Below are 13,134 nucleotides of genomic sequence, written 5' to 3'. Positions count from 1 at the left end.
AGGGTCTGGTCATCTGTCTGCATGTTCCTCAATAACCATAAAATTGGGAAATCTCTGAGCATGATAGGTACTAGCTAACAGGAACCCTTCATCCCTATGCCCACAGCAAACGTGGCACCCATGCGTCTTATATCCTTTCAACCTGCTCTGGAGCCGTAATGAAGAATTTTCTTTAAATTACATATTTTTAAAGCTCCCACTCTAGCTCTCTTGCCTCCCTCTGAAAAATTGTATTTCCTTAAAGTTCCAATTCTGCCCTCAGTTACAGTTGCAACTTTAAGTCAAGGGGATTTGCTGGGTGCTAAGCACTTTGAAAACCGGACCATTTCTTTAGATGTCTTAACAAAGGTTTTGAAGTCTGGCTTTATGCTTTTTGCAAATCGTGCCCTTTGAAAGAATGCTCATTTTGGAAAGTTAGGAGGCAGGGTTGGCACAGAATAGAGAGAGAGAAGGATCAAAGTAGAGAGCGCATGCCAGGATAAGTTGAGGCAACTCCCTGTTAACCTGGTGATGACTCAAGCCTGGGCTGCCTAACCCTTTAGACTCCGTTTTAGACCACAGTATGATGACCACCTTCTAAAACAGAGAGAATCATCCAAGTTATCTAAACAAAGAGCACTGATTGGTTCAGGTAAGGGGGGGATAAAACTTGAGGAAGAAGGTTTACAGCCACAAATTGTTCTTCTGTTTTACCTTTACTAACTGAAGATATTTGTCTGGATAAGTGTTTATTACGTCCAGTCCAGCTTGTCCTGTTTAGGCCTGCAGTGACATCCTAATCCTGTGTTAACTGATATTGAAATAAAGCTGTAGCATGAGTTATACCATGTGGTAAAGAAGGGATACAAGGAAGGAGAACAATTCATGCTGGCTAATGTATAGAAATAACTAAGAAAAACATGTAAATAATTTGTAAGACCTAGTAAAAACATTTCCTTGGCAGGAAAGTCCCCCTGTAAATGATTTCTGAATTCTGCATGGCACAAAGAATGCTGGGAGATGGTTAATTGGAACAGCACTGGTTGAAGTGTTCTGTACTGAAAGCCATAATATTCTTTACCACCGTAGAACACCCCATTTTTAACCAGTTAAAATAACTTAAATGAAAGTTCTGTTCATACTCCTGCATAGTGTGCAAGAGAGAGCCCACAAAACTCTATTGTACTAGAGCTTGATTCTGTATGTGGCTATTAAAAAGTTTGTCTTTAAATAAATTTTTGATTAATTTATTCAGGTTTTTTTTTCTTTTTTAAGTTTCCAAGTGATCTTCTGCCATCCATTAAACTCCTTGGTGCTATGGGCTAGATTCCCAACACAAAGTCCTTTGCTTTGCGTAGGGTGGCCAAAGCCACTAGTATTTCTAGGTAGCTATCTTCTTAGAACACATTGCCTTAGTAGTATCTAATAGCTGTCAAAAGAGACCCAATGCTTATATTTCTCCACATTGTAAAGTAATTAAATTATTTAGTCAGCTAAGGTGTTGGGGAAAAGACACAGGCCTGAATCAGGAGGACTGCGTTCTGTTCCTGTCTTTGTCATAGACTTGCAAACCTTTGGTAAGTTTCTTAATCTTTCTGTGCCTCATTTTCCCTATCAGCAAAGTGGAGCTAATACCTCTCACATGTGCCATGAGGTGTCATTCCTTAATTGTTAGGTAAAGCTTTCAGATTTCCAAATGGAAGTTTTCTACAAAAGTGCCTATTACTTATTACTACTTATACATTCTATATTTTAGAGGATCACAAAACGGGTGTTGGAGCTGTTATTTGGGCAGAAGGAAAATCTGTGAGTATGGAAAAATTGTCACTTTGTCTCGCCCTGCAGTTTGTACACTTTAATTTTGCTCAACATTGGCTATATTACTTTGTAAAAGAAAGGTGTTTGTGCATTATGTTATTAAAAATTGCATTTTTTATTCTCGGTAACCCTAAATTAACTTTTGGTTGATAATTAGGCTGTCAAGATGGATTAGTATGATTGAGTTGGTAAATACCACAATGTTTGTGCCTAGCTTCTCATCTGTTAGACTCCATAGTAACAGAATTACGGTCATTCCAGGTGTCCTAGCTACAAAACTTTGCCAGTCCTACTAATCCAGCAACATGTGCTGTTCAACAGTGTCACTATTCAGTTCTTCGCCCCTAGAGAAGTCAAAGGGCAGCAGTTTACCTGACAAATCCTTGTTTGATGTAACTGTAGTTGATTGAACATTTTGCAGCAAATGTTTGGTGACCATACCTTCTTTGGCTCAGAGTGGGCTTTGAGGGAATAGAAAAATGCTAAAACAAGGCATATCCTAATGTGCAGCATTGACTTATAAATGGTAAACCTAAACAAAATGCATTCATGTGCTGAACTATACTGTTGTGATGCAACAACTGGATGCAGTGCTGGATGTAGCAGAATGACAGGTTATTTTACTTCTGTGGAAAAGGACAAGGATCTTAACTAATCGTAGACCTGTCTCTCTGCTATTTCTCCTGCTTCAACTTGCTTTCTTGGTTCTAGCTGCTCTTTAGGGGAGCAGTACTTTTTGAGAACCACATCTATTTTAGTGATTAATTAATTAATCTGCTGAGCAAAATAAGGACTGGAACCTGAATTTGAGCCACAGAACTTTAGCCTCAGATTTTATGCCTTGGTTCCTCACATGGCACTAGAAAGATAAATGTAAAGTGTTATTACTCTCCTTTTCTTTTCATGCCCAGGCATAAACTTCTTTATGCTAGAGTTCATTTCATAGGTCTTTTCCATTTTTGATTATTCTTACTCTATTAAGAGAGGTAGTGAGTCCTCCTGCAAGTACAAGATTATTCTATGATGTATTGTCTAGCACTCGGTTTGGATTATTTCATTCTGGTCATCAGATACTTACAGTTGTACCACAAACTTTTCTAACTTCAGCCACTAACTTCTTTACTATATCAACTTGTCTGCCATCTGATAGATCTCCATGCAATGGCAAAATACAGGCTTTTGCATCTCGAGCTCACCTTGTAGCTGCTCTTTCCTACTCTCACACATTGCAATGTGGCTTAATGACTTAGTCATTCATACTTTTTGTTGCCCCTATCAGTACTGCTTACAAGGAGAAGTAGCCAATGAAAACAACTTACATTATTTATTTTGTTCGTGTTATAATATGACCGTCCAGTGCCATGGATGGAGGGAGAGAGATGGCACTGGATGGTCACATTATAACACCAACAAAATAAATATATATAGAACCCCCACCATCGCCCACACACAATATACTGCTAGTGGAAGCCCAGCTTTAATTCATAGTTTCTACAACTCAGAACTTGAACACTGAATTAAATATAGGTATATTGGGCAGCGCCCTGCAGGTGTTTAAATAGACTGACTATTAAATCAAGCTTGATGGTTCACTTTTGCAGAGCTGTGATGGAACAGGAGCCATGTATTTTGTAGGCTGTGGTTATAATGCCTTTCCTGTTGGATCTGAATATGCTGATTTTCCACACATGGATGATAAACAAAAAGACAGAGAAATCAGAAAGTTCAGATACATCATACATGCTGAGCAGAACGCCTTGACATTCAGGTATATGAATCTCTTATTTTAATATCAGAAAAGAAAAAGGCAGTTCAGAAATGAACAACTGATAGATGCAGAGCATGACATGATTATGAAAGGTGCTATGTACAATCAAACTACTCATTTAAACGTGATGTAAAATTTGAACATTCACAGTTAAAGTAGGTACTGTGAATTCTTGAAAACTGTGAATGACTTGACTTACATTATTCATTCTTGTGTGTGTGATGGGTAGCAATAAAACTCAAGTCACCATCTCTGGTACCTGTAATAACCACATTATTGTCCTGAAATGAAACACTGCAGAATGGCAAATACTGAGTCTTTAACAATGGGGTGTGTGTCATTCAGATAGCAAATTCTAACCAAATGTGTCCCCTTGTTCCCATGTGCTTTAGTAGGAATAACAATCCTGCTCCAAAGAGCAGATTATAATATGATTAACATAATTTCTTTGCTCACTCACATGAGCCTAAATTACCACCATTGTCGAGGTTTTTAATTTCAGAATCTTTTTCTGACAACTTGTAGGTGTCAAGAAATAAGACCAGAAGAAAGAAGCATGATTTTTGTGACAAAATGTCCTTGTGATGAATGTGTGCCTTTAATCAAAGGTGCTGGCATCAAGCAAATCTATGCAGGAGATGGAGATGTTGGAAAGAAGAAAGCAGACATATCCTACATGAAGTTTCGTGAACTTGAAGGCGTAAGCAAATTTACAGTAAGTGATAGAACTTACAGAATTTTTTTAAAAAATCTTTTAAGTGTACTGCAATGGTAGGAGAGCTGTGGAAGTGGGATGTAGAAGTTCTACCATCATGTTGCCTAATCCTGCTTGGAGCAAGGTTCAAAGAGATGGTAGGAAAAATTCCTGCACTCTGTCTACACTGATCTACATTGCTGTGCTAGTGTGAGACCCATGATGGGAAAAGTGCTAGTGTAGACAAAGCTTCCGCTACAGTTTTTGCAATTGGAGCATTTTGCAGTTAATAGCCCACTTTTAAAAACCCTCTTGCCACTTGACCAGATTCCACAAGCTCAGACAGAATCCTCTCCTGCCTTCGGTAGCTTGGAAGATCAGTTTGCAATGTAAATGCTTTTAGGTGTGTCTGGGAGATTAAAATGGGACCTTCCTAACTATATAAGGTCCCTTCTTCAACCCTCCCCACAAAATCTGGGTTTTCTGTAACAGGCTGGGAGCTGAGGAAAATATCATATATGACACACTCTGCTCAAGATTCTAATCTTCAGTATTTCGTTACGAGTGCAGTTGTCCCCTCTGCTACCATGTGGGGAGGCCAGGGCATGTGCACATGGAGTAGATGTACAGAAGAAAGAGAAGGGCTCTGTGGCATGCTCCCCTGATCCTTTGAAAGCCTGTCTAAAGGGACAGTATATGGCATATACTCTGCAAAGTGAAAAGGGGCAGGCCAAACACAGAGCTGAGGGTATCTCCCGACAAAGTTTTCCCTTAAATAAGATTTGCTAACTCAGTTGGTATTTTTGTATGAAGTGACCTCCTCCAAACTCTCCCCTTCTATTACTGGGGTGGGGTTGGAGGTATCCACTGGAAGGGCCCATTCAAGAACGTAGCTCTTGAAGAAGTCACTGTGCATAGGGTGGAAGATGGATCTAGGGGCCTGTTCTGAGGCACTGAGCCTTGTAGGTGTTCAAGATCATGGATGTTGGTGCAACTCTTCCATTCCAGCAGGCAATTCCGCCTCACAAGTGGAAGTTGTGGCCACACAGCTTTAACAGAGCAATAGTTTTTTCCTTCAAAAGGTGATCTGTGAAAAGAAAGCAAACCTTAGTAGTAGTTTTATAGTGTCAGAGGAGCTCACACCCTTAAAATGAAGTGATGTCCCAAACGTCCTCTTCCTCCCCATTGTTTGTTTTTGTCCTCTAGAATAAATGAAACTTTTTTTCTTTTTCACAGTGGCAATTAAGCCCATCCCACACTGGTGTTCATGAGCCCACAGCCAGAGAAAGTAAGTATTTGTAGTTACAGGTTGTAAGTAATTACATGCAATAAATACAACAGACTTTGAAAACAAACCCTGAATTCTTGCAAGGTTATAGCTCACTTTTCAAATTCTGACAGAGACAACATGCTTATTTAAACTTTCAACTAGATACTAGTGGTGAGTATAAAACTTCAGTATTCATTAAAAAAAATACCAAACCTGGCACCCCCCACACCACATAAATATCCAGTAGTGCTTTATACAGGTACGTAAGTTATCCATAGTATCCTAGTTGTAGCACTGAGGAATCCATCCTATTGGAAGGGTTTTTGAGAAGCCTTCAAGTGACTTGGAGCACAAGTGCCAGTGACTTTCAATGAGGTGTGGGCTCTGAAGTCACTTAATGCTTTCAAAAATGCAAACCACTGTCCACGTTTTATAAATAAAAAAATACACCAATACTTTGTCACTTTTTCTCCAGCAGCTCTCATTTTCATTTCATTTAATGGCATTTGGTCCCCAGATCACTGAATATGAGCTGTTTCCCACTGCTTCAACCCCAAGCAAGTGTATCTGCCAAGCGAGCAGCCACTTTCCGAAGACAGGAATTAAGTCACAGTGTCATGCTAAGCCCTTTCTGCACTAGGGGAAATGATCCACTGCAACAAACTAGCATCAGCTGTTAGGCCTTGGAATGCCTCTGAATCAGGTTTGGAAATGGTGTAAACAGAGCCAAAATATTTGTAACACCCAATGCAGAAGGCATGCTAGATACCTTATTCCACCCAATTACTGTTGTCATTGTGGGAACCACGCTGCTATCATGGAACTAGATGACACTTTAAAATATTCCTTCCTTCAATTTGACCCTGCACCTCGTCGTGGAGGGCCTCACATTACCCGTCGTACTCCAGACTACTTTCTATAAACATCTCCTCACACCGCCCTTTGTAGGAGGAAGTACACTTGGCATTTTAAAAAAACAATAATTTACACATTTCTCTAACAAACTGGGATCTGTCTTGGCCTAAAACCCCCCATCATGGACCAAAATGTGCCATACTGAGGATGAGCATTTAGCACAATTTGAGACTGAATTCAGTACAACACTATATATCTTATAACAATCAGTCCAACAGTCAGTTGCCTGCTGTATCTGTAGTAATTGTTCCGGTGGGTAACTGGGAACACCTTGACTCAAAGTACTGAGTCAGCATACTAAATACACAGCTAGGAGTTTCGCTGATTGTTTCTGGTCTGTGAGAGGCCACAGAGCACTGGCTAAACTTCAGCATGCAGTGAGGTCCGTGTGACATTTGGGATCAATTCTCAGGGCACTCTCTCCTTTGGTTGTTTGGTCAGGAATTCTGAGGGTATTTCATCAGATATTATGTGGGTGTTCACTAATCACTGCAGAATACTAATAACTAAACTATTTTCAACCCTAGCTGAGGAGAGGTGCATAAGGTCCCAGGGCTTGATCGCTGTTGTCAACAGGTCATTTTCCAAATGTTCATTCCTTTAATGTGGTGCCCTTGAGTTTTTAACCGTCTCCATTCTGGGCCACTCAGTATACTTACCTCACAATGGCTGTGCTTAAGTGGAGTATGCTCCTCCATCTGGGAAAGGTGCTCCCTTATCCTTGCTGAAACTGAATGCGCTGCCTCTGTTTTCAGCCCAAGGTATGAGAATCCTAACGTGCTGTGTGCACACACAACGCTGTCTGTCCTAAAGTAGAAAAAATATTTTAATTAATTGATTGTAGTTTTAAACTCCCTGTAATCTCCGAACAAGTATTCGCAGCTGGGAATGTGGCAAGGGGATTGAGCTGTGCCTTCCCTGGGAAAGTTGGAGGACATATAAAAGAGGAAGACCTGGGTAGGCCCTGGATCCGGACTCAGACCCATGTGTTACAGCAAATAAAAAAGGATAGACTTTGATTTAGAGCTCTCAACTCCCATCACTGGGTGCTAATGACTATACAGTAACTCCTCGCTTAAAGGTGGTGTTATGTTCCTGAAAAATGCAACTTTAAGCGAAACAATGTTAAGCGAATCCAATTTCCCCATAAGAATTAATGTAAATAGGAGGGGTTAGGTTCCAGGGAAATTTTTTTTTTTGGCCAGACAAAAGACCCCCCCCACACACACACACACTATAAGTTTTAAACAAACAATTTAATACTATACACAGCAATGATGATTGTGAAGCTTGGTTGAGGTGGTGAAGTCAGAGGATGGGATATTTCCCAGGGAATGCCTTACTGCTAAACGATGAACTAGCAATTAGCTGAGCCATCAAGGGTTAACTCGTTAATGTAGCCTCACACGCTATAAGGCAGCATGAATGGAGGGACGGGAGACACCATGGCAGACAGAGACATACACCGTGTGTGTGTGAGTTTCCACTTTAGGTACGCTGACCCCACTCTTAAGTACACTACCTTAAGTCAAGTCAATTAGCAAGCTGAGACTGCTGCTGCTGCCGGGAAGCTCCCTCCGTTCTGAGCCCTGTCGTATGTGCCCCCTGCTCTATGCAGATGGGGTAAGCAGGGTGCAGGAGCAGGGGAGAGAGGGACACCCTGACATTAGCCCCCATCTTCTCCCCCACCTCCGAGCAAGCAGGAGGCTCAGGGAGTAGCTCCGAGGCAGAGGGTAGGAGCAGCACATGGCAGTGGGGGGAGGGACAGCTAAACTGCCGGCAGTCGATAGCCTGCTGGGCGGCTGCTGCACAGGAAACTTAGGGGAGCTGATAGGGGATTGCCAGTCCACCCTGGTTCCAAGCCCCCACCAGCTAGCTCCACCGGGCTGCTCTTCCTGCAAGCAGTAGACAAAGCAGGCGGCTTCCAAATGACATTATAAAGGGAGCATTGAGCAACTTTCAACGAGCATGTTCCCTAACTGATCACAACGTAACAATGAAACGACGTTAACCAGGACAACTTTAAGTGAGGAGTTACTGTACAAACAGCATGTGCTGGCATGTCACCAGCATTCTTTCAGTGGACTAATAGCTGTGTAATTCTCAGTTGCCTGATACTTTATATAGGTATCTCTTAGGGTTTGAGTCTGCTTAACTGTCCCCAGAGACAAGGGGGTGAACTAATACCTGTTATTGGCCCCACTTCACCATCTCGTCTCTCTGAGATACTGGGACCAGCATGGCTACAACAGCACTGATATGGTCACATGATACATTTGAGTGTTTAATGTATATTTAACATTCTCTTATAACATCTTGTGTTTTAGATGGCGTACAGAAAACAAAATCACTAAATGAACAGCAGCACCAGAGCAAGAAGCTCTGCCTTGGAAACCATTGAGTAACTAAGCACAAAACAAGCGAGATCTTTGCAGATTCTCCATAGCACTTTTATGTTTGTGCTAACAAATAAGGATGGGGTTTATTTATTAATTGCTTGAGAAGAGATTTTTAGAATAAGTTTATTTATGGTGTCTTAAATGTTTTATAGCAGTTTTAATTTAGATGTTTATGAAAAGAATTTCTAGAAAAATGCTGCTTATTATCATATACAAACGAATTTGTTGGCCACCACTAAGATTGCTTTGCTGGCTGGTCGTTGTTAATAAAAATTCAGATCAGTGGACTGGAAACTAGCTCATTGCTCATAGGACAGAAGAATTTTGGGGGAAAATACCAAAATGACATCCACTTGGCTTGCAGGAATGGATTGCCGTTCTTCAGGCAATCGGAACACAGCTTTTCAGAAACTGATTGTCCACATGTTCTGCTTGTGGAAATACCACAGCAGACAGGGTTTGTAGACAGAAACTGTAATTCTGTTGCACTAAAGTAGGTTTCATTTTGATTTTCTATCCTTTGGTATAAGGGCTATAAAGTCATTGAATGTCCTCATTAGATAAATGACTCCCAGATAAACCTTAAAGTGTTTTTGATAAACTTCTCTCTACAATAGCAGCAGGAGTTGCTATTCTGTGGCAGCGTTGACTTTTTTTTTGTTATGGGTGCTTTTAAAAATGGACTTCAGTTGAATACTCCTGTACGGAGATCAGTTTGTCACTGTTTAAAAACTGGAGCTAGTTGATCTCATATGTGACACTCTGTACCTTGTGTATAACACATCGGGATGCTTGGCTCTTAGGCCACACAGGAAGAATTTTTTAAGATGTCATTAACAATATCTTAGAACAGTCATTGTCCTATAGGAAACTCACTGGCTAAATTACCAGATTTCCGTCTGTCCCTTGTTAGACAGGAATGATTTCTCCTAGAGACCAATACTATATTGATGATTAAAACTGGAGAATGGAAAGTGTATTAGAAACCAGACTGAACTTACAAACTCATCTCACTAATGGCTCTGAGGTGGCACTGTGTACAGTTACCAAGTGATAGGTGTTTGCACTCTGTCAGAATACAAGGGCATCCTCAATTTTTTGGTCAGAGGTTAACCCCACCCCCCATCTAAGCTACATTTGCTGGTTTTGAACATGACTTGACTGACAGTTGGTCCAGATGTCCCAGGAATCCCTCTCCCTTCACCCCCCCCGACAAGCTCCCAAGCGTAAACTCCTAAAACCTCTCCCTCCTATTGCTAGCAGGGTATACAAGTAGCTTCCACCAAAATGTAACCGCAGTTCACTAAGTAGTGGCTCGTCATTTCCCTGCAAACCCAGCAGGAGGGCAGGTTCCCAGGCTGGAAATGCAAACTCAAGTCTCTCTCTGCTGATCATGACGAGACCCTGGGGGCAGCCAAGGCTTTTAGAACAAGTGCAATACTGGAAACATATGTCTTTGTTAAGAGACAGTTTTCTCGTCCAGCAGTAGCACTACAATCTCCACTATAACTACACACATTATGCCTGATAAAAACCTTGGTATGCTTTCAAATAGCAGCGAAACTGCAAAGCAAAGCAATGCGCGCCAGTGATTTCAATACTGTCTGTATCTGCTCTTTTCCGTTCCTGGTTTCCAGCTTCCCTGGTGAACTGTAAAATACACAGGACCTTCAGCTATCATTTTGCCTACAGTGGCAGCCGTATATAGAGTCTCATAAATTCTTGGTCTTTCTAAAAAGTTAGCGTGCTGGTAGACAGGGCTGACCAGACAGTAGGTGGTTTAGCAGACGTCTGTCATGTAACACATCTTTTATTGAGAGGCTTTGGGTCATTGTTACATGGTTTGGCAGAGGGTCCCAAGTCTTAATCTTCATGGCTGACGGTTAAAGTCTCTAGGATCTGATTCTAGATGCTCGGAGTTGCTGCCTGTGAATCCCGAGGTGCCACATGTTGCTGTGATTCCTTATGGGCTTGCGGTGCCTGCTTACTCCTAAATGCCGGGGACCTATGGTCTGGGGAGCTGGTGCAGAGCCTTTAGGGGAGCTTTTCTTCCCTTACATGGATATGTAGTTTGAGTCACAGTCTAGCCCTCAGTGGAATAGCAGGAGCTGCTGTTTCCCTTCAGCCTGTTTAAATTTCTTTTAAAAAAAAAATACTCTGGAAGCTGTCTGATGCCAGATGACGTCAGTGTGTTTTGGGTGGAGAACATTCTGCCCCTAACGTCTGTGTGTTGAGTAATGTCCGTGTGCTGCTGCAAGTGTTAGTGCATTTCAGGGTTCAGATGTTTACAGCTTCCTCGCCAGACTCTTGGCGAGTGATCCCATTGAAGCCAACTTCATGGTAAATAATGGTAGCAGAATCTAGGTCTTAACGAGAACTTTGAAACCATGCTAACGAGCGAGTGCGACAGTTATGCAGAAGGGAGTCCATGACCTGAAATAACTTGTCTGTCACTGTGCCGCTCCCGGTGTGCACTTCCATGCACTAGGATAAACCAGAGGCCTTGCTCTTGTGCCTGGATCTGCACAGATGGATCTCTGTGCCTGCATCTAGCCCCTGTGGCTTCAGGGGGCCTGCACAGATCCAGTTGCAGCATTGGAGCTAAATTAGGACAGCAAAATTTGACCCAAACTCTTAACCCGTCTTTTCGGCATACAATGTTGTACTAAAATATTCTGAGAGCAGTAGCAGGCCAGTATTCCCGTGAAAACAGATTCTCTTTTAAACCATGGGTAGTCCATTTTAAATTAGTCTTGGGACATTCTTTACCCTTTTGACATGTTTAAATTAATCTGAAGTATTCCTTTGTATTAAAGGGACACTGTCCAGGTTAGTACAGTAAACAAAGAAATTTGAACTACCCTTTTCCCTAATCTATTTGCAAACTTCATGTAATTCTTTACATTTTTTTTCTGTAGCTAATGGTCTGATGTTCCTTCAGGTTTTATACAGACTTCACAAGTAGCTGAGGATTTGTTAGTAACCCTACAATAATAAACTAGTATGTTCATGGGATGACTCATATATTTTTGTAAGTAAATAGATTTTGTGTCTACCATTGAAGCGGCTGTTATAAACTGTAAGGAACAAGGGTCTGATGGTTATCACAATATAGGCAAAGAGAAAACGCATCAAAAGATGCATTCTTTGACAGTTCTTTTAAAATAAAACTTCAAACGAAGACTTGTCTGAATCATGGTGGAGGTTTATACTTCATCAGTTCTTTTAAATTTTAAACCTTTATTTTTGTAAAAATTGCTTTTAAAAAGGGGAATTATTCTGGATTATTTGTACAGATTTTGTTGCGAAAAGGTTGATGGTGACATTTTATAATTGCTTTCAACACAGTGTGTGGGTGGTCGGAATTTCTACAATGTTCTATCCGATTATTGCTACAGCTCAGACTCACCTTCTGAAGCGCTCAACATTTTGAAGAGTCTGGTCTTGCACATGTAACTCCATTAAAGTTCTGCACATAGGACTGGACCCTTACCTTGGCTTTTAGCTACAGTATGTCCCCAACTCACTTTGCCTCTCAAATCATGGCCCATTTAGATGCTGCTGTGTGCTTTATCTATTGAAAGATGCAAGGAACACTGTGATGTTTCCTACAGCATTTACTTGAGCATGTATGCAAAGAATTTTCTGTCGTCCTATGTAAAGATATAACTTTAGCACATCCGCTCTTTAAATTAAAAAGTGTTTTACATTTTATATTAAAGTGTGAAACTTCTACATTTGTGGGGTTTGTTTGGTCCTTTCAGTTCATGTGAGAACAAATATATTGAAAATGTTAAATATCAGTAACTTGTCTCTATGATGTGATGAGAATTACAGAAATTATCATTCTTGGTGTCTGTCTTATAGCAATACATGTTTTTTTGCTAATAAATTACTCTAAAGATAAGGATTGAAGTGTTTTAAGGTGGCTTTGGCTTATTAAGAACAGTATTAATGCTTTGAAATACATGCACTTCTTTATTTGCTAAATATAAAGCTACATTTAGTGACATATTCATCCACAAAACCTGGTTCTATGGCCATTTTGGGTTTGAGTGAGGCATTTATCGCATCATAATGACATTTGGATGCTGGCACAACTTAGTGGTTCGGCTCTGCGCACGTGTGTGTGTGTGTGTGTGTGTGTGTGTGTGTGTGCGCGCGTGCATGTGCATATTTTATACACTGATGCTTCCACCTCCCGAGATGTTAAAATTCTCCATTTCATTCTAGACATCACACCAGAGAGCTCAAAATTCTTTCCTCTGTTCTGCATCTGTTCCCTCCTTCC

The 13,134-nt window shown here is 41.0% G+C and overlaps 1 protein-coding gene across 3 annotated transcripts in view; it reads left to right on the top strand.

Moving 5' to 3' along the window:
- Window positions 1-13,134, top strand: part of CDADC1 (cytidine and dCMP deaminase domain containing 1) — a 45,142-nt gene that overhangs the window by 13,033 nt on the left and 18,975 nt on the right. For 2 of the 3 annotated variants that reach the window (XM_074960589.1, XM_074960608.1), the window contains exons 5-8: window positions 1,736-1,785; window positions 3,399-3,565; window positions 4,091-4,280; window positions 5,496-5,547. In XM_074960589.1, the coding sequence (XP_074816690.1) occupies window positions 1,736-1,785; window positions 3,399-3,565; window positions 4,091-4,280; window positions 5,496-5,547 (459 nt within the window). Of the gene's footprint in view, window positions 1-1,735; window positions 1,786-3,398; window positions 3,566-4,090; window positions 4,281-5,495; window positions 5,548-8,771; window positions 12,739-13,134 lie in introns of those variants that run through there. The other variant, XM_074960598.1, reaches the window with a different exon arrangement.

This window comes from Natator depressus, chromosome 1 (genome assembly GCF_965152275.1).
Source record: "Natator depressus isolate rNatDep1 chromosome 1, rNatDep2.hap1, whole genome shotgun sequence".
NCBI classification, from domain to species: Eukaryota; Metazoa; Chordata; order Testudines; family Cheloniidae; genus Natator; species Natator depressus.
This window is presented reverse-complemented; position numbering and strand designations above follow the sequence as displayed.